The 22,549-nt window shown below is 40.8% G+C and overlaps 1 protein-coding gene across 1 annotated transcript in view; it reads right to left on the reverse strand.

Moving 5' to 3' along the window:
* Window positions 1-614: 614 nt before the first annotated feature.
* Window positions 615-22,549, reverse strand: part of Gldc (glycine decarboxylase) — a 120,505-nt gene continuing 98,570 nt past the window's right edge. Inside the window, exons 18-25 of the mRNA XM_003472172.5 lie at window positions 22,357-22,506; window positions 21,040-21,152; window positions 19,488-19,629; window positions 16,118-16,229; window positions 9,219-9,314; window positions 2,950-3,122; window positions 1,392-1,472; window positions 615-839 (exon numbers count right to left, since the gene is read on the reverse strand). Coding sequence (XP_003472220.3) covers window positions 696-839; window positions 1,392-1,472; window positions 2,950-3,122; window positions 9,219-9,314; window positions 16,118-16,229; window positions 19,488-19,629; window positions 21,040-21,152; window positions 22,357-22,506 — 1,011 coding nt within the window. The 3' untranslated portion in view covers window positions 615-695. The remainder of the gene's footprint in view (window positions 840-1,391; window positions 1,473-2,949; window positions 3,123-9,218; window positions 9,315-16,117; window positions 16,230-19,487; window positions 19,630-21,039; window positions 21,153-22,356; window positions 22,507-22,549) is intronic.

Raw genomic sequence — 22,549 nt, forward strand, 5'->3', positions numbered from 1 at the left:
ACCTGAACATCAACCAGCATATGTGGAAGCAGAGGACTAAAGCATAGGGATCTTCCAGTGATAGCTGCCACTCACTATGTGTCATGGTTTATGTCGGTGGCCCCCAGGTCTCGTGCATTTGCATTATCCATTTGTGGTTGGTTCATTGCCTAGCACTTGGATTGATGATGTCATTGCTACACCCACCTAGGGGTGGAGCCAGCATACAATGTAATGGCAGGAAGAAGGTGTGTGTCTCTCTCTTTTGTTGGCTTCCTCTTTGCTGTTTGCAGCCGCCATGAACTATGGTCCTGCCATGCCACCCTGCCTTGGAGTCAACTGCATATGGACTGAAAACTCCAAAAACTAAGAAAAAAACCTTTCCATTTCCCAACCTTGGGCATCATGTATTTTGTTTCAGTGACCAGTAAAAAATAACTAAGACACTATGCTAACTGTATTTACATTTACCTTGACAGAAATTATAAAAAATAGGGGCCAGGAATTTAGCTCAGCAGCATAAATACCAGCCTTGCAAGCATGCAGTTGTGTTTGATCCCTGGTACCAAAAAAAAAGAAGAAAAAGAAAAATTATAAAAATATAAAGTATATGAAACCTTTAGTTGAGGCAGGGGTGAGAAATGAATTATTTATTGCTTATCAAATGTTTCAGGTAAAGGAATAAAATCAGTTCCTTGAACTTACAGAGAAAAAAACTAAGAAGATGCTCTCTTCTGTTCAGAAAACGGGGACTCATAAACTTCCATGGGTGGGCAGGTACAAACCAGATGCTGATCTCCATATATGTCATCAATCCGGGAAATAGTTGGCCAAAATTTGTTCTCTGGTTTCACAAAGGGCTGGAAAGGACAGAAGGTGGGAATGTTGTAGAACAGATTGAATATTTCCTTTTCAGGCAAAAGGAGGTTATAATACTCCCACAGCCCACGATACTGTGAGCTAAATCTACTCTGCCCTCTTTCTCAAAAAAATTTTTTTTATACCAGGGGTTGAACTCATGACCTCGCACTTGACAGGCAGGCACTTATGCTACTGAGCTAAATCCCCAGCACCCCAAAATCTAACTTTTGATTCTTATTCCTGTACTACTTATACTACAAATCCCTTTCTTTACATCAAAAAGGATTGCACTTGGGGCTGTCTCCCTGTTGAGAGTTAGAAAACACACTCATCCACCTGCAGGACTCCTTTTAGAGGTGTCCTCTGATCACCTGGCTCTGACTTCCGGGCCCTGGAAACCTATACCTTTGCTCTGTATTCCTCACCATGGCCCATGTTTTGTAGTGTCCTACACAGTTTCCATAATAATGAGACTACAGAAGGGACGCAGGGGTGCAATGCACGTGAACACCATCCTAGTCTGCACATTCGGCAGGCTTCAGAGCACTTACGAGTGGGAATGCTGCCACCTCTCTGGAGTATGGTCGATCCCAGTGGGAAGACGTGACACAGGTCAGGGAGTGTGGAGACATCTGAAACGGAGACATATAGGCAGAGGGGTCAGAGCAGTGTACTGCCTGCCCTCCCACACTGCCTCAGTCGTCAAACTTCTAATGGAAAGCTGAAGAAAGGAAGCAGTAGTTTTGTTTCACTTGATGGACAGGCAATTTTTAATGACAAAATATATCATGTATCAGAAAGGTAGGTAATAATGAGCACATCCACTATTCAGCAAAAGTACCATAAACACTGTCATACTTGTTAAATATCACAGACATAGTTGATGCTGCCTGTCTCCCCCTCCTCTCCAATGATAGCACTACCCTGAATTTCGGTTGTACTACTCTCATTTTATATCCTCTGTACGTGGTAACAGCATTTAACATAATTTGGCACATTTTAAAATCTATTATCCTATGACAAGTAGTCTTGGCTTGTTTTTGTAACTCAGTAATTTTGAGATTTCTATTGCTATGTCTTTTTGTTGCCTCACTATGCAGTTCAGGCTGGCCTTGGGCTCACTTTGTAGCCCAGGCTGGTCTTGAATGAACAAATGATTCTCCTGCCTCAGCCTCTCCCAAGTGCTGGGATTATAGGAGTGTGCCTCCACACCCGCCTCTAGTGCCATTTATTTATTTATTTATTTCGGTACTAAGGATGGAACTCATGACCTCGTGCTCACCAAGCAGGTGCTTATGCCAAAATCCCCGGTCCTCTATTACCATTTCTTAAAATAGCCCAAGTTCTTGAAGAATCAGAAATCTCCAGAAGGAAAAAAGACAAAGAAATGACAGTAAAAATGATTGTGGCGTTATCTCCATGACCCTCCGACACTCTCCGTATAGCAGAGTGCCTGCCTTCCGAGCCACTGGTCCCTGTACTTTGTTTTCTATGGGTAGCTTGGGAACTTGCTAGAGTTTCACTTCTCACATTTACTGCCATAAAGACACAACTAGCATCTTCAGCTCATGATCCTCTGGTTTATCTCTGGACCTAAACTTAGAATCAGACATTTAGGCCTAGCACCAGATTTAAAATTAACATGTTTTGCAAGAGGCAGGGTAATGTGTAACCAACTTTTCTCCAACATAAGCCATGAACAGTACAAAAACACAGGCCAAATCAAATGCCAATCCAATTTTTAGAAGTCAGTGATCTAAGATATATATATATGGTTTGTATAGTGAATGCATAAATTCTCTTCATACAATAATCTGACTACAGTGCATCAAATAGGATGGAAAGAATTCTAAAGCTACTCTTAAGTTCTCCAGCCTCTGCTCCTTCCTTAAGTAATTGGGTATACAGCTCCCACAATCACACTACACCTGAGTAACTGTAGTTCAAGGGGATTTAAACTAATTAATGACTGCATCTTCTCAAAAGAATTGTCACAGGTTGGGCAAGAATATCACCTTCAGATGAGAGTTTAGGAGCTGCCAGCACATGGTAAAGATGATATTTTCTACCCTGTGGAACTTGTTGAATCAAATACCAGCACCTACGCACCTTTAGCGGGTTGACCCTAGGGTCGCTGCGGCCCTCTTCGATGTCAGCAATTTCTTGCCGAATACTGATCATGGCGTCACAGAACCTGTCCAGCTCTGCCTTGTCTTCTGACTCAGTGGGCTCAACCATGAGAGTCCCTGCCACAGGCCAGGACATGGTAGGGGCATGAAATCCTGCAAAGGGACATAGAGAAGCTTGCGTCACGGACTTTGGTCTCCCTAGATTTGAATAAAGGTCCTCTCCTAGGATAATCTACACTAAAGAAATCATCAGCTAAATATGTACAAATACACATATACACTCATAAAGAAATGAACACATATCATGTATATATAGAGAAAATTTATCTCAGCTTCATTACAGAAGATTATTAGGAAATAACCTAATATTAGCCAATAATGGGGTCTCTAGACAAATTTCACAGAATACATATACAAATATAAGCAACCATTTAAAAGGATATGTTATATAATACATATTTATTAAATCAGGTGACATTCAAAATGATGTGAAAACAAGTTGCAAATTATCCCATTACTGTAGAAAACTAGACTGAGATATTTCACTTTTATTGTGTTTTACAATTTTTGAGGCTGAGATTATATACTAGGAGAGTACGTGCTTAGTAGTTAATTTGCGAGGCCCAGGGTTTAATCCTCAGCATGAAAACTAAAAGGCTTTTGCAATGATCATATAAATATACTACTTGTAATTAAAAGAAACAATATTTGATATTAGGTTACCAAAATTTAAATAATGAGGCAACAAACACAGAGGCTGGGATAACCTTCCCCATTTCTGTTTTATAAAGAAGACACTGAGACTTGGTCAGTCTGTGGAAAGTCTTTGTCTCTATGCTGAACAGAGCCTGAAGGTATCTCCGTATTTATAAAAGTTTGTATACGTAAAATGAACTGAGGAAATGTTATCAAAGGAAATTTCCTGCACAAAACAACTTTTTCCCATTGTATTTTTCTGTTAAACTATTTTTGGTGATATCAGGACTTGTGCATTTTTCACTGAGCTACATCACCAGCCCTCCTATAGAGCTTCAAAAATATAAGGGGGGAAAACCCACAACCCTCCCAGGTGGATATACCCATCAGTGAAGGTTGTTCCCAGTATAATATTTCAAATTCCAGAATGTGTCATCTTTAGAGGAGTGCTTTGGTCATGCTTGCATGCCTTAAAGACTATCCTCCCACATTTTTATTATAAAATTTCAAACATTTGGATAAATTGAACAGACTGCCCATATACCCACCACCTTCAGCTAGATTCTGTAATGATGCTGTCTATACTATACCCATCCTTTGTGTGTGTGTGTGTGTGTGTGTGTGTGTGTGTGTGTGTGTGTATGAGGTACTAGGGGATGACCTGGGGGTACTCTACTGCTCATCTACATTCCCAACCCCTTTTATTTATCGTGAGTTATGAATCCATTTATACTGAAGATAACAATTTTTTCAAAAAATTCGCATGGAATTCATATGTTACCTAGAAAAATTCAAGGAAAAGGAATCTGAAGAGAAAAATCTTTATATTCTGTTGTTATGGGCATTCCACAAATGAACACTAGACATTGAACTTCTGAACCTCCTGCTCTTAGCCTTTGAAGAACTGGGATTACAGGTATGTGCTATAGTGCCAGGGACCCTCTTTATTTTGTTGATGCATTTCAAAATACATTGTGATCCCAGCACTCGGGAGGCTGAGGCAGGAGGATCATTGTGAGTTCAAGACCAGCCTGGGCTACAAAGTGAGCTCAAGGCCAGCCTCAACTGCATAGAAAGATCTTGTCTCCAAAAAAAAAATCCAAAATACATTGTAGTCTTCAGTACATTTCACCTCCTAAATACTTTAGCATGTATATCATTAACTAGGATTCAATATTCACAGATTTCATGATAAAATTTCCATTTTTTAAAAAAAGGAATACATTGATCTCACTACTCACTGAAATCTGTCCTCAGTTCACTCTGTGAGTAAATTCAGTCTAATAGGATCTATTTTAATGGTTCCTATTATCTGGAACTATTTGAGAAGGTGTTTTAGAAGCATATATTCCTAGATGTGATACTGATTCTGGAAGATCAGGACAAGGCCTGCGTCTTAAAATTCCCAGGAGATTCTGACAATTAGTTTAGAAACCACTGTCCCAAGACAATACGCTAAAATGTTTTTGAGAAGACTCATTCAGGTGCTTTTGGCTCTTCTAACTATAAATGTTAAATTTGTTTCTTTTAACTGCAGTCAGTTAGTCATACAGATTATGAGGTTTCCTCCCTGAAAATGTGGACTCAGTAGGTGTGGTTAAGAACTAGAATCTATGTGGTCAATTTCATTATTCCTTTTTACAGTGTCTCATTTACTAGCACATATGTGCTGGATGACTACTGTGTACTAGGTAGGCATCTGGACAATTTTGGGCTTTGGACAAGTAAGGAAATCCTTCCATCAAATAGTGCCCAGGTAAAGATAGAGTATGACTTAACGACTTAGCAATAGTGAGTGCTGACTTCAATTACCACCTTTCTCCTTAGCCCTCTTCTCCCTGTTCATGTAGGATGCAGTTAGGCCACACATCCAAGAATTGAGAGTCTTCCCCACAATGGGTCATTATCCAGTCCTTGGCCAGAAAAAAGGAGGGGCAAGGGAGAGATTTGGAATGGAGCCTACTGTCAGGTTACCAAGCAGAGATTTTTGAGGTATTTGCTAGTTTAATAAAAACTTTTTCTGAATTTCACATTCATTATCAGTGTTAATTGTGTATAATAAGATCATTCAGGACAGGAATGAATCACATGTGGGACTCAATATAGTAGTAAACTATTCAATTTACAGAACTTTTCATATTGAAGTCACTAAAATTTAGATAGGACTCCACATCCATCCAAAGGCAAATTTCTCCCTAAGAGTTGGAGGATTATTGATATTATTTACAATGGCACTAAAAAATGTTATTTTATTGAGGGCTTCATTGAATGAGCACCTACTAATAAACAATAAAGGGCCCGTATCTTTCAAAATGCTTCAGGGAAGTTGGCATTCTTTTGTGGAAACAATAATGCACCTATTCCTTTATCTCTGTAAGCAGGAGAAATAGCTATGCCATTAAAAGTGATTATGAAACCCCATTGGCAGTAACACTTGTACAGGTCTCCCATTCAGTTTCCTTCTCATCCCACCAGCTTACTTCTCCATGAACTCTTGACTATGAGTAGGATAAGAGTAAGAATTTACCACTAACACAAAGAAATCATTTTCTTTGAAATTTAAAATTTTAACTATAAAGATATCTTTTATTGGCTGTGATAATTCAAAATGTATGTCAATATCTTTAAAAAAATTTTTTTGGAAGAGAATAAAACCAAGCAAAATAAAACAGAACAGTCAATCAAAACAAAACAATCAACTAGATACAGGACATCAAAACAAGACAAAAGGAAATCAATAATGGCTACTGTAATTCCTCTCATTATCTTCAAAACAACTGCCTGATCATTAGACAGTAAAATCACAGTTTTTTACACTAGGGAGACAACACGGTGTTCACCCATGTAACTCTGAACCATTTCACTCAAAAGCTTGATTTCAAGTTGTGTCCATTTACCTACAAGAGCCTCAAGGTTATCTTTTTTTCATAGCTGTGTAGCTTTGCATTGTATAAAAACACCACACCTTTCTTATCTATTCTGCTGTTGATGGGCAAGCTACCCCTGCTTTTTTTTTGGTTCACTGTCATATACAGCATTTTCTCTCCTTTGACTTTCAGTATGTGAATTTTCTTTGAAGTTAAATGTGTTTCTTATATAAAAGTGTATTGATGGATCCTGTCTCCTGATCCACTCTGCCTGTGTTTCCTTTTATGGGTGAATTGAGGCCATCTACATTGATGGTCACGGCTGACATGCATTGGCTTGCCTCTGCCATGCTCTTTTCCTGCTGTTGGCTCCCTACTTTTCCTTTCCAGTTAACTGTCTGCCTTACTTAGTGATCCCCCTCTGCTGCTGTTTCTGGAACCATGGTCATCTTTCTCTCTCTCTAGAATATCCTTTAGCGCTCTTTGTAGGATTGGTTTGGTGGTCATGAATTCCTTTAGTTGTTGTCAGGGAAGTATCTTATTTCTCCATTAATTTTGAAAGATAGTTTTTCAGGGTACATTAATCTGGGTTGGAAGTTGTTTTCTTTCAGGACTTTCCATTACAGATGTTTCTTTTCTCTAGCAGTTTTAATTTTTTTCGAACAGCTTTTAATATTCTGTTCTTTTGCTGAGTTTTTGGGTCTTGATTATTATATGTCTAGGTGTAAGATTTATTTTGGTTATGGCTAGCTGGAGTTCTATATGCTTCACTTATCTGTCACATCCTTTCCTAATGCTTGTGAAGTTTTCTACTACTACTTCTGTAAGTAGACTTTTTATCTCATTTGTGTTGACCCCTGCTTTCTCAAAGACACCTATTATTCTTAAATTATTTTTCTTTGCATCGTCTCACAGTTGTTGAATTGTCATTTCCTGGTTCCTTGTTATTGTTATGCTCTATGCTTATTGCCTTAGTAACCATGTACCTGGAGCACCGACCACATTGTTATAAATTTGTTATAAATGAACTGGGACGTTGCCATACTGTTCTGTATGCATCATCACCTTAGTAACCTGTTTGCTGTGTCAACTATTATTCCTTTTGTGAGAGGCAAATAATGCTGTGTCAACCTTTGTTCACTTTGTGAGAAACAAATGTTCCTGGAATTAGCAGACCAAGGACTTTAATTTAAGAAAAAGAAAGAAGGGGCTAACCACCAACTGCAAAATGTCTCTGACCTCAAGCAAAGGGAAACAAAGGTCTTTCTAATTCCTGCTCTGTCACTTCACTGGGTTAATGTGCTATAAAAATCTGTCAAAATTCTGACTCAGTTGCACAGCTTTGCAAATTCCATCTGCACTGTGTTGCTAGTGTTAGCTAAAATAAAAGCACCTCCTTTTTAAAAAAGACATCATCTTGCCCCGCTTTTCATCTCGGCGCCTTTTTTTGGGGGGGGGGGAGGAGTACAACAGTTATTTTTAAGAGATCTTTCTTTTTGTGATCACTAGTTACATACCCGTCTTCAAGCTCTAAAAGTCTATCTTCAGTTTCTTCCTCGCAGATTTGCCAGCTTTCAATGGAGTTTTTAATTTCCTGGATATCTTTCTGAATCTGTTTCATGCATTCTAAATCTTTCTTATATTGTTCATTCAAGGTTTCCTTCAGTTTCCTATGCTCTATGTGTTTTTTATCTATGTGTTCTTTAGAGACTCTTAGCAGTTCTTTTATGTTTTTCATTTCTTCTTTTACCTGAGACAGTATTTCTATTTGAATTTCTTTTATAGCCTCATGAAGCTGTTTCTCTACGTCAGTTGCCATCACTTCAGAAACTTCAGGTGTGCGGCTCCTGATCTGTTCTGTGTTTACATCTCTTGGCCTTGCTCTGCATTGGCTGGAGGCCAGAGACTGCCTGTTGCTCCTTTGTCTTGACACATTCCTGGGTTCTTCTGGATAAGTGGGTAGTGGCATCTGAGACGTTTCCCACAATGGCTACAATTTCTATGAAGCATGACATTTTGGTTCTCCTGGCCAGTGCTGACTACAGGTATCCAGTGGTGGCCATTGGGTGTGCTGGTGTGGGGCTGGTTGATGCTTTTCCCAGCCTGTGCTAGCTACTGGCAGCAGGAAGTGTCCCTGATGGTGGCTGGTGTGCATGCAGGAGCTGGGCTGGCTGCTACCTTCCAGACCTGAGCTGGTTATGGGCAGGAAGGGTCCCCAGCAGTGGGTGGTCATGTTAATATCTTTAAAGGGCAAAACCAGTACAGCCATAAAGAAAAAAATTTTCACTTTATTTTAATTTTAAAGAGAAAAAACAAACAAAACAAAACAGAATAGAGCCAATCAAAACAGAACATTTAACATAATGTAGATAGGACTTCAAAACAAGGTAATAGGAAATCAACAATAGCTACCATAATGCCTCTGTTATCTTCAAAGTAGCTTCCTATACCATAAGATATAATGAATTCAAACAAAACGAAACTGTATAAAATCAATCAAAACAGAGCAATGAAAACAATCCCTATTATTTTAACATTCACAATGCTATAATTCATATTTCACTGCTGTGTGCTTTGAACCACTGATGTTACAAGCTTCATGAGCTCATTCATTTATGCTTTGAGAAAGTGGTCCAGAGATAGTAAGGACCACTCCATAAACATCAAAGACTGTAAATTCACTTACCGTAATCCTGTAGCCTCTTGGCCACATCTACAGCCTCAATATTTGCAGACTTTTTGAAGGGTCTTGTATCCAAAATGAATTCATGAGCCACATAACCTGTTTGGGAAAATTGTTTCAGCTCAAGATTAGCATCATGTTGTTTTACTCCAACAAGTAATTCAGCTCTTTATGCATATAAAAGAAGACAAAAAAACCTATGTGTACTTGGTAAGTTTATAGCTGGTAATAAAAACACCATTTACTGTATCACATGTGCATCTGATTTTAGCTCACTACAGACTCATGAGCCTAACCCTTGCCAATGGGAGATGGGAGGCATTACTGGAACATTCAAGGGGAGGCATATAAAGATGAGATTGCTTCTACTCTGATCTCCTTACAATAGTTAAACACGTCTTCGTGATCCTGATCCTTTTATACAAAATATTTCTACAACTGAAGATCCAATGACAGTTTTCAGCAACTTTACTCTCAACATCAAATAACTATTTTATCTGAGTATACATAAATACATACTGATGTATTAATTTTATGTGATTCCTCAAAGGAGTTTGTAAGGTTTTGATTTCAGGATGCAGACTAAGATTTAAAATAGGCACTTGCCAAAGTGGCAAGGAGTTAATGGAGGCCAATTATGTGCATGAGTCACTTCACTTTATTCTACCCTGGATACAAATTGCTTCTCTAGGCCTGTGTGGCCGTCTCTGCTTTACAAGCTATTGACCCCGCTTTCACAGTCAAGAATAAACCAAAGAGGAAGTCAAACAACATTTCTTGGGACCTTCTTTTTTTTTTTTTTTTTCCTTTTTATCGGTACCGGGGATTGAACTCACAACTGCCTGCTTGCAAAGCAGGCGCTTATGCCACTGAGCTAAATTCCCAGCCCCCTGGACCTCTCCAATTCTATGGCCCTCCAACTGATGAATTTTCTTTGAGCAAAGGTTTTACTCAAGAGACAGGAATACACTGTACTTTTTAACCTGCTGTTCTGATTTGGCAAATGGTGAATCTACTTGCAGGCAGGCAGAGAAGACAGCTTTTCAATTCAGTGAAAAATAACCTTGGTCACCAACAGCTCCTAAAGAGAGCTGGGATCTGCTCCGCTTCTTACACAATGAATAAACATAAAATGATTGGTTTTGTTTGAAAATGAAAGTATCAAACCCTGAGACTAAATATACTTAAACTGCGTATTTTTAAAATATGCTAACGATGGGTAATGAATTAGTAAGTAGTGTGATTAAAAAATAGATTTTACTCATGCATAGGTAAACTCAAGAACAACAAAGTGCCAAAAAAAGGAAAAACCTGATGGAACATGAGTGTAAGGAGAAAAAATCATCACAATATTTAGGCTCTTATCAACAGTTAATGCTAGCTCTCTTCAATTCCCTGCTATACAACCCCACTTTTGAAGTCCAGCATCAACGGTTGCCATTTTCTGAGCCACTGGATGCCACCCTGAACACTATGACAATGACAGGAGTAACAGAGATAACTGATCCTCAGTGCTTTGAAGGACACACTGAGGCACATCAGCAGAGAGCTGATGTTCTTAATGGCAGACAGAAAAAACAGGTTTCCAAGCAGAGGTTTGATAACAGCTGAGAAGGACCATCCAAAGCCAACACAGCACTGCTGATACTAAGACCTCATCTGTACAGGCCCCCACCACAGCCAAGTGGTTTGGGAGAGATCCACTTGAAAAATGAGGTTCAGATGTTATTTTCTAAATCTACACTCTCTTTTACTCAAATGGAAACAAGTGGAATTTCAGGACTACTCTCTTCTCTCTACTTGAGCCCTGAAAAGGATGAAATTTCAATTTGTTAGCTATCAGAGTCCAGGTTCATCTTTGTTACAGCTTTTAGAATAATGATACATAAAATTCCTAGGGCACATAACAAGTCAGGCCAACCTAAAGTAGACACTGTAGAAACTGATCAGGGTGAGACTTAATTTTCACTGAGTAGCTGTCTGCACTGAGCCTAACCATAACTATAGCTGAAGATATGAAACGATATCAAGACAAAGGCATAAAAGAGAGGGGACAGTGGGATGATGGAAAAACAAAAGTGTCTTGGCTCTAGTTAGAATGTTTTCCCTATGTGTCACTTGTCTTGTGAGTCTCGAAACAACCTGGGAATGTGCTGTGGAAAAGGAGGACTTCCTAAATCCTCCTTAGAAGTAGGACTGGATCTTACTTTTTTATAAGCTCAAAGAGGCTGACTAGGAATACCAGAACTGACAAGGCAACTATTTTATAAAATTTGGGTGGGCAATCTACTCCTTTGAGCTCTCCAGTGGTATTACGAGGACCATGACTAACAGCGTTAAAACTTCTGGCCGATTCCCTGTGAATGAGGTCAGGTACTCTGGGACTCTGGCCTCTGCAGGGTCACTTCTGGGGTGGGGGGTGACGGGTCAGCTTCTGAAGCCCTTGCCACAAGGCAAGGGCTGCCAAGAAACCCCTCCAGCGTCAGGCCTTTGCAGGGAGCGCTGAGTTTGTCTCAAAGGTTTAAAAAGCAAAGTGGGGGGGGGGGGGGCACGTAACTGAAACATGGCCAGGAATTTAGCTCAAGCACTTCCCTGGCTCAAGCACTTGCCTGGTGACAGCAAGGCTGTGAGTTCAATCCCTAGTACCAAAAGAAAGAAAGAGAGAGAAAATAAAACAGTACTACCCTAATAAAAATTGATTAATCCTGCTGACAGACTCCATGGAGGTCAAAAGGGAGCTGATTCTAACAGATGAGCTTTGTGAGGTTTTTAAAATCTTTAAAAATGTTATCATTACCTGTTAGTCTCGCTGCTAATCCACATGTTTGATAGTTAACTTCATAAGGACTTATAAATATATTAATCTGATGCTGGCAGAAAAGGGGGGGGTGTGTGTAGGAACTGGGAAAAACCAATCGAGATGTGTTTATGTGCATGCACCAGTGGCTCACAGTGAATGTAATCATGAGGTACTGCAAACACGTATTAATAAAAAATTTTTAAAAACGTAATCTTCCCTAAGGTTAATTCCCTCTTTCCTCATCCAAATAGATGCTTCTCTCACCTCCCAATCCCTGCTTGTCTCTGCTTTGCTTTAAAAAGCACTATGCCTTGACTGCGTAGCTGGGACTGATCTCTGTCCCAGAGAAATGGCTCATAAAAGCAAGTCTGGAGTTCATTAGCGTGATTGCCTCATTGTTGTTCGTAATCCCCGAGTCTTACTTAGAGCTGGTAAACACGATTAAGATGAGTAACGAGGGCTACAGTTGCCATTGGACATTTCAGAATACAATGTGCTTATTGGGAACATTTCTATTTGGGGACCTCAGGAGAATGGTGGTGGTGCTTGTTTTTCTAGGTTCTAAAACACTCGAATTGTGCAATGAGTATCTTTACCAGACCAAACATGAGACGTTTAGGTTTCATGAACTTTGGGGTTGGGTAATAAAATCTGTAATCAACATCTATTCCTGTTTGGGATATAAATACTATTTGTTATTTAATTCTGGGGTAAAATGTCAAAATAAAAACAAATGAAAATTTCATCAGTCTTTTTGTCCTTCTCTCCTGGAATGCCAACAATGCTCCCTTCAGCGTAAATTGCTTTTTTTTTTCTGCCGCTGCTGGGGATTTTTTGCAGAGTCCTATTTTTCTTTTCTGAGACATGGTCTCACTAAGTCACCCAGGCTGTTTTTCAAACTTGTGATCTCTCTACCTCCACCTCCTAGAGTGTAAAATTGTGAACATATTAAAAATCACCAAACTGCGTACTTTAAATGAGCAAATAACATAGTTTATGAATACTATTTTAATAAAGCTCTCATAGTTAAGGAAATTTAAAGTATAAAGCTTATAGTATAAAGAATTAAGCAATTAAAGAACTTAAGCCTTGCAAATTAAAACAGTAAGATCGTTTTTCATCCATCAATCACACATTTTTTAAACTTTTGCTGTTTTTCAGTTTGGCACTCTATCCTCAGTAGTCCTGGTGTGACTGTCACATGCTATCAGTGGAAAATATCAGAACAAAGTCTCTGGGGAAAAAATGGAGGCCGTGTATATAATTTCTCTTCTATGATAATATTTTTTCTAAGGATAAAATAAATGTTTTCAAAAATTTAAGTGGATGATTCTCATTGTAGCAATGTTATAACTGTAAACCACTGAGAAGAAAATTATAAAACTGGTTAAATCATGGTAGAATCAGGCTGGGGATTTAGCTCAGCAGCATAAGCGCCTGCCTTGCAAGCAGGCAGTCGTGAGTTCGATCCCTGGTACCGATAAAAAGGAAAAAGACAAAAAAAAAAAAAAAAAATCATGGTAGAATCACACAGTACAATATAGGGAATGTAAAGATTAGTTGATGATACGGCAAAGTGCTCATAAGATGTTAAAAAATAGGATGAAAATCGTGTTTGTATTTGTAACGATACCAATTGGATAAAAGATGATTATTATTAGTTGGCTAGGTGTGATTAATGGAAGCATGGATCATTTAATTTTTCTTCCTCATGCTCTTAATTTTCCAAATTTTCTATGATGAATAATACACGTTTCTTTTATAATCAAAGTAAATATTTAGCCTAATTCTTAAAGTGAATACACAAGACACACTTTACAGCACAGAAGCTATATTTGAATTAATTAGTAGCTCCAGCAGTACTTTAATACCCACTTTTCCAAAGCATTTTATTATGTTGCTTAGAAACACATTGCCCACATTCTCCAGGGGTGTGTGTGTGTGTGTGTGTGTGTGTGTGTGTGTATTATTGGTGGTCTTACTAAATTGTCAAGTTGTCCAGTATGAGTTCAAATTTGTAACCCTCCTGCCTTAGCCTCCCATGGTGCTGAGATTACAGGCCTCTGCCACCACGACGGCTTTTGGGGAGCATTTCTAACAACAGCTTCTGGTTATTTCTTTCCTGTTTTTGAATTTCCAAACCATCCCTTTAAGTTTTTGTTTTTGTTTTACTTGTGGTATTAGAGACTGAGCTCAGGGCTTGAAGCATGCCATGGCAAGTGCTCTATAACTCAACTATATCCTTTTTTGAGATTTTATTGTAAAAAAAATAATAAGATCAAATTTTATTATATTTTTAGACAGCCTCAACCAAGACATCTAGACAAACTTAGGATCCTCCTGCTTTAGCTTCTCCAGGAGCTGGACTTACCATTACACCAGATGGAACCACTAGGTAAGTCCAACTTTCAAAAACCATCAATGTAGATGTACACTTGCCCTGGGCTAGAGAAACCAAGATCCCAAGATGGGCCTCAAGGCTACTGCCATGGTTTGGGCATGCTGGGGACTGACTGTTTTCACTACTCCAAACTCCAAGATTCTCTGCACTGCTCTGAACCTGTGCCGACCTCCAGCTGGTCCGTAGTTACAGACTTCCCCATTCAGGCAACTTGGTTCACAAACCTACTATCCAGTCTACTGCAGCTTCACTTTGTTTCATAGCCTCTTCCTTGCCAGCTTAAAATCATACTGTATTTTCACATTTAAAAAGAACATAGACTTGCATCCTATTTAAGCAGTGCCCATCAGATTTCACTTCCAAAGTTCTCCAAACCACAAACACGTCTCCCTTCTTCTCAACCTCTGCCTGCTTATGAGCTCATTTCCATCCCTCCCCCCAACTTTTTTTTGTAACAAATTGAACTCATGACCTTGTGCTTGCTAAGCAGGCGCTGTGCCACTGAGCTAAAAATCCCTGGCCCTCCCTCATCTCCATTTCTGCCTGGCATCTGCCTCTCCATGTGGCCCGAAATACTTTCAAACATTACCAAGGGCTTTCTAATTGTTGAAATCAAACATTTTTTAGGAAATCAAATTTGTTAGCTATACCTCAGTGAAGCTAGAGAAAATATATATGCATAAATAAAACAAAAACCATCTCCTCACTCATTACCGCCTGCCTCTCTTTGTCATGGAACACCATGCACATCTGTCTACCCCAGTGCCTCATGCGCTCAGAGAATAGGGCTTTGGGGAGGTGACTGGTTCATGCTTGTGTCACACTGAACTAGTCCAGGAATGGGTTCATAGCTACATGTGATGCTGGGAGGTTAAGCTTCGTGGGAGGAGGTGGGTCACTGTGGGCACGGCCTGGATCTGTGTCTATATATCCCTCCTCCTGCTTCGAGTGTGCGGCTTCCTGCCTGCCATGCCAGTTTCTCCTCTGTGATGCCCTTCCACCATGCCTTCCTGCCCGTAGCTAGCCAACTGTGAACTGAAGCCTCTACAAACTGTGGACTGAAATAAACCTGTCCTCCTTTAAACTGTGGATATTGGTATTTTGTCCCAGCAATTAGCAAGGAACTAAGACAGTGGACTACAGGTGACAGGCCAAGTGTGGGTGTTAGAGAGATAAAGCAGCCCCAGCTTCTCCTCACACCATTCTGGAAGTCTGAGACAGTTAAGAGTGCCGGTAGAGCAACTGTTCAATTAAAGAGAACTACAGGAGACAGACTAGCATCCCCCGGGGAAGGGAGGCCGCAGCAAGGAGACGAGTCAGATGATAATCGGGCAGGATGAGCAAGTGGCTCTACAAGGTGAAAAACTGCTTGCTGCCTCCTCAGGACCACCTCTTTCTTAACGTCGCCATTTTGCTCTCATTTAGCCACACTCTCCTTGGGCCCTGCTGTAAGACTCTGCTCTTAGATTCTGAACTGGGCCATGTAGACTAAGTGCCCTGTAGAAAATAGTGTTACCTAAATTGAAGTTGTTTTCAAGAACTCTACACTTCTCTGGTATACATTAAGAAATAAAAGTCTTCCTCCCACTTCATAAAATCACATCTTAGTTTGGCCAAAGACAAAACAAAGTCTTACCAAATACCATTGGGCTTTGATAAAGGTGTTTAAAGTTTACCAAAGATGGTAAAGGTGATACTTGCCTCTTGCACCCCTAAAAAGGATCCTGTAGTGTTTTTCTAATCGCTTAGCCATGTAGTTGGCATTTAATATAGCAATTTCTGTGGCCTGTTTAAGGCCTTTGCTTCCCATCATCTGCAACAAAGAGAAAAAGAGCCATCAATCTCTGAACAGGTGAACCCAATGGTCCATTCACTGACCATGCACTCCCAGACAGAGCCCGCCCAAAAGAAGATGTCAGCCTACTGCAACTCTGTGAATTAAGGACAAATGGAAAATCCTAAGATTATCTGCCAGTATTCTCTAAACTTGATAATATTTGGTTTTGTTTTTTAAGCACTCATTTAAAATGTTTTATTGTAATAGTAATGCCTACCATAGGTGACTTTGACTTCTGGTTATTACGTTATCTAAAGAGGAGAAAAGAACTGTAATCAGCTTGTGTGTGGCGTCATCTTTGTTTTACTGTGAGATGTACTGATAAATGCCAGGAGTCTCATGTGATCTTGGTCAGACTTGTCACTCAATGAGTTTTGGGTGGATTATCTTCCTGTTGTCTACAGGCATTTAATGTTTAACTACTGCCAGATTCACTCTTACCCTGTTCTAGCCACACCGTATCAAATGGGCTGCCAAGAGCTGTAAAACACTAACAGGACAAAGGTCAACATCTCCATCACACTACATGGGAAGAAACAAGGCACATGTTTGACTCCTAAATAGAATGCTTTGGATATCACCAACCAAACTGGGATCATCTGAACTGAGTCCAGCTGGCTAATTCTAAATATGCATTTTTCTCACATACAAAAATGACAAAAACATGATAAACAGCATGTCTTGTTATCTTTTTCTTTCTTTCTTTTTTTTTTTTGTACTGGGGATTGAAGTCAAAACCTTGCGCTTGCCAGGCAGGTGCTTACACCACTGAGCTAAATCCCCAGTCCATGTCTTGTTATCTTAAAATAAGGTATTTACGTATTCATGACTTCTTTCACAGCCCCATGATGGTGTTTTACAGTTTTCCTCTAAACTTCTGGTTAACCTTATTTATGAATATTTTGCTTTATTATGCCAGTATTAGTGGAAGATTTTTCTTTCATTACATTTCCTATAAAAAATTTTACAATTTATATAAAACCTTTTAACATTTATGTAAGAAATCTTCTGACCTTATTTATTAACTATAATTGAACAACTTAAATCATCTCATTGTTAAGACTCTATCCTGTTCTGGTATTTAAGTTCCTATGATCACCTGGGGTAGACATCACCACTATAAAGAGCTAATATTAACATTATATCAATTTTCATTGTCTGCTTTCTTCCCAAAGGATCTAACATACAATGTAGGATCAGCACATATTCAATACATAACTAATGTAAAGCAAATGACAAATCACCAAATCACAACACCAATGTCCAAAGTAAGAAGTCCCATGTCCCCAAACTACTCAAAGAAAGGCTCCTAGTGCATAAGTTACAACTGGAATCATAAAAATGGGAGGAAGGTGGACAGGCAAAGGAGAAAGGGGAGCCATTCTAAGTGAGAAGAACAGCAAACACCGCAGTGTGGAGGAAGGCACATGGCTGTCCCCTAGAAGTCAGGACAGGGCAGGCTTGACTGTGCCTATGCCTTCTAAGCCTAGAGAACTACGTCTCTCAAACTAGTACCAGAATCGAGAGCGTCACCCTCAAAATGCTGATGTCTCAAGCCCCACGTGTGATGCATCTTATTTTCTCTGGGAGGAGGTCAAGGTATACTCTAGTGACAACCAGTGATAAAAGTAATAGGAAGTGAGAGAAGCTCATCAGCCCCTAGGGTGAGCCCACTAGTCCTATGGGAATGTCCAAGATACCTTAGAGCAGGGAGAGAGAGATATGCTAGAGTAAGGGGATAACTATAGCCTTAAAAAAGAAAAGGCCTAAGGTCAGAGAACTATCTTAAAGTCTACTTTATATAGTTTTTGTTTTGTTTTTTGAGACAGAATCTAACGATGTAGTTCAGGCTGGCCTTAAACTCATAGCAATTCTCCTGCTTCAGCCTCCTGAATGCTGGAATCACAGGCACGCACCACCATTCCTGGTCTATGTATTTTTTAAATTATAGTTCTGGCTGGTATTTGAGGCATATGGCCATACTAGCAGAGGAGTGTTTAGTTTAGTTTTTTTTTTTTTTTGTCTTTTTCCTTTTTATCGGTACCGGGGATCGAACTCACGACCGCCTGCTTTCAAGGCAGGCGCTTATGCGGCTGATCTAAACCCCCAGCCCCCGAGTGTTTAGTTTTTATATATGAGAAATCATCTTCAACCCAAATATGTCAGTAAAAATAAGCAGACTTACAAAATTCAGAAATCAATGGGAAATGGAAATTTGATCATTTGCAAAACAAACAAAAAACCAACCAGACCTTTTTTTCTGTTTCATTATTTACTATTTGTGAAACAACTGGAGTATTATTTTTTAAAGCAGATTCCAGTTTCTGAGGTACAGAACTGTTCCAGATTCCAAGAAACTTTTCATTAAGAATCATAAATGCCACAGTGTTCAAGAATAACAGCCAGCACCAATCAACAGCATAATTTGCATAGCTAAGTTCTGAGGGGTTTTCTTCACCAGAGCCCCTGCTTCTTTTAATGAGGGCCGCTGGTTTGGAGAAGCCGCCCTAATTAGCAGCTGGACAAGTGTTCCTGACCATGAGCTTAACCATCCAGGAGGTGGGCAGTTTGAATAAGAACTGTATAGAATAAACACTGGCCCTAGTGTGTTTTGCAGAAAGACAAAGGAAGGAAGCCCGTTGTCTGGCAAACACTATTTACCCCCAACCAGAAAAAAAAAAAGAAAGAAAGACTAATTACCCCCAAGTATACAGTGCCACAAGCCCTAAAAAGCAAGTTTTTGGAAACCACCACATAAGCAAATTTCTGCTATTTTTCATCTTACCTCCAGACTGCCAAGAAATACAAAGCGAAGTGAGATATATTCCTAAAATTTATCCCAGGATCTCAAAAATAATAATTAGCATGTGGACAGCTTTTAACTTGCAAGGGGCTAAATCTACAGGAAACCAAATAGCACAGCCTGAATATCCATATGACTCATGGAACTTAACTGTGTCTGGAAAAATAATATATCTGACACAACGCATCAGTGTCTCAGACGTTAAATGCACTACGAGAACCCAAAGGAAATGGTGTCATGAAGAAGCAATGAAACAAATTTTAGCTCATCTATTTAGGCAGGCTGCTTCACCCAAGCCCTCAGCACCTCCACTGAACCACACCTCAGATCATGCATTTCTTCACATTTATCCCAAGAAGGAAGGCGGCAGCCTCAGCCCCTCACCCACACATCCCATCCCTCCCTACCCTACACAGATCCTCAGCGCTCACCTTGATGTAAGCCCATGAAATGGGCAGGATGGAACTGGAGCCCCAGGGGGCTGCGCTGATGGTCCCCACAGGCCAGGTGCCCTCATTTGGCTTTATGGAAATCATAGGATGATTGGGAAGAAACGGGGCAAGATGCTTCTTCCTGTATTTTTTTTTAAAGCACATATTCAGAAGATATAAAAAGGCAAATCAAACAGGCAAGCTGTGGGCCCTCTCACGGAGCCCTGTACTTAGAGAAACTTTGACTGTGAAGAGGCCCCTTCTTTCACTCCTTCTCTGCCAGCCCCCAGCATCCCAGCAGCTTGTCCAAGAGCTATGGTGGAGGATTTAGTGCAGGCAGAAATGGACAGGAGGGAAAGCCTTGAGCTCACGGAGCTATGGGGATGGCCCAGCCCTAGCCCCATACTCTTCCCACCAGCCCTTACCCCCACACCCTCCCCAAGGTGTCTACAGGGTGGAGACTGCTGCTGAGGGGCTGCACCAGTACTGAGCACCACCTGCCTCCCTCCCCTCAGCTGAGGCAGTGGGGCTCCTCATTTACTAGGCATCAGGCAGAGAAAAGCAGGAAAAGTAGGAAAGCCAGGCTCCCACTGATCCTAAAAAGTGGATCTCCAGGCATATTTTTGGAAGACTGAAGATGATCTGAAGAAGGCTACCCCTATGCTAATCATAGCTAAGAAATACTCCTTCCATCTTATTTTCATTTCATCAAATTATTTGTGGTAATAAGATTTGTTTCCTCCTTACCAATCTCAGATGTAATAAGAATTCAGGGTATACAGTATTTGATGCCTTTCATGCAATTGACATTCAATGTAGCCATCAGCTTAGAAGAAGGAAGGGAGGAAGGATGGGGGGAGAAGGGATATGGGAGAGAAAGAGAGACCGGGAGACAGACAGAGACAGAGAGACAGAAAGAGAGGAGGGGAGGGAGGAGAAGGCGAGGGGAGAAGGAGAAGAGGGAGACAAAGAGGGAAAAGGGGAAAAAGAGGAGAGAGAGAGTAACAGAGAGAGATGGCGGGAGGAGGGTAAAAGAGGAGAGGGCACAGGAGAGGAAGGGAGGGGAGAAGAGACAAAAGGGATTTTGGAAATCTAGTTCATGTCTGAAAGACACTTCCAGTGCCAGTATTCCAGTTGTGATCCCTAATACCAAGTTCCCTATTAATTGCCATTTTTTTCTTTTTGAGACAAGGTCTCGCTATGTAGTTCAGGCTTGGTCTGACATTCACTATGCAGCCTAGGCTTACCTTGAATTTGCAGCAATCCTCCTCTGCCTCAGCCTCCCGAGTGCTAGGATTACAGATATGTGTCACAACGCTCTATCTATTCATGACTGGGAACTTAGTGAGGCTCATCAAACACCCTTGGTGTGTAGCCTCATAGCGACTAAAATCTAATTACACTAATCTTTGCAAGTATCCTAAAACCAGCCTTTCTCCGCTCTATATCCAGCGGCTACAAGGACACTACTTATGAAGGTAACACTTAAAGACCTTGCCAGGAAAAAACAAATCTCGGGCCACTCCAGCTCCAAAGCTGTCCTGAAACTCACACTCCAATAGGCCCCATGCCAGGGCCACCGCCTCCATGAGGAATGCAAAAGGTCTTGTGAAGATTTAGGTGCGAGACATCAGACCCAAAGTCTCCTGGACGACAAATTCCCACCTACCACAGAGGAAAAGAGCCAAAAGTCAGTATCAAAGAGTTGGGCAGGGCCCTGGGGCAGAGGCCGCAAACCTCTGCTCCCAAAGGGAAGTCAGCCAGAGCCATGGCTGTGTTGTCTGCAGAAATCTCCTCCATCCCAGCCAGGTCTGCACTCAAAACCTGGCATCACATAGGCAGGGTGGCTGCGGTTTCTAAGAAAACAGTAACTGACCATTTAGCTCAATTTGGATTTAAAAATATAGATCTGAACATGCAGTCTACCCCTAGCTGTTCAACCCAAGAGGCACGATAGGAAGCCTTGCTAACCCACGCAAGGACAGTTCCTTCTGGCTACTGAAATAATGATTTTCATTCACCTCCCACAGTTCTACCCTCCAGGTATTTTTTGTTTTGTTTCTGTTTCTTGAGACTTGAGTCTTACTATATAGCTCAGGCTGGCCTAGCACTCATGGCGATTCTCTTGCCTCAGCCTCCCAAGAACTGGGAATAGAGGTAGGCACCACTAGGTGCAGCAGTAAGCTGTAGGTGTCATGTGCATTACCCAGCAGCCCCTTCAAGCACACTGACACAAAGACCAAAGGGGCAGCAAAGGGGATGCTAAACTGGGGGAGGTGGGGAGAGGCCATCCGTTTTTCTGAGATGATCCAGATACCAGCCATGATGTCCAACTAGTGCCACTGCCACTTCAGCTTTAGGCTGATCTAATCTGGATGTGAATATATTTGCTCTATGCTACTGAAGCAGAAGATGATCCCTACATTTATGACTACATTTATGAAAAGAATCAGTCAGAAGCAAAGAAAAGCAGTCTTTTAACTGTGTGGTTAAAGAAGGAAAAAAAAGGGAAAAGAAAAGAACAGAAAACAAAAGGAAGAGGGAGGCAGAGAGACAGGCAGCACAGAGAAGTTGAGGTAACTGTCCAACAGACTGTAACATTCCTCCTCTCCAGTGGCTCCCGCAGCATTTCCTGGGAGGCTCCCCTTACAGACACTCTGTCCCAAGCAGTCAGGTTCAGACTCTTTGACCTGCTGTTATACAGCTAGCAAACGAAACCAGCAATAGCAGTTTGTTAAGGTCACAGAAGATCAACAATCAGCAGTAGCCAGGGTTGCATCTAAACTCCTTCAGCCAGGGCGCTGGAAGACCTTCCTGATACCACCTACTTCCCAGTGGCAACTACGGGAGGCCCTCTCAGGCTCCCTACCTGAGCATTCATATTGGCCCCGTCGAGGTAGACCTGTCCTCCGTGCTGGTGGATCAGGGCACACACGTCACTAATATTCTCCTCAAACACCCCATTGGTGGATGGGTAGGTAATCATGATAGCGGCCAGGTTCTCCTTGTGCTTATCAACCTGCAGGGAAGATGACAGAGGGAGACAAGGGAGGGCATTCTTT

The sequence above is a fragment of the Cavia porcellus genome, unplaced genomic scaffold (genome assembly GCF_034190915.1).
Source record: "Cavia porcellus strain 051 isolate PalLab524CR breed Dunkin Hartley unplaced genomic scaffold, mCavPor4.1 scaffold_1, whole genome shotgun sequence".
In the NCBI taxonomy this organism is placed as follows: Eukaryota; Metazoa; Chordata; class Mammalia; order Rodentia; family Caviidae; genus Cavia; species Cavia porcellus.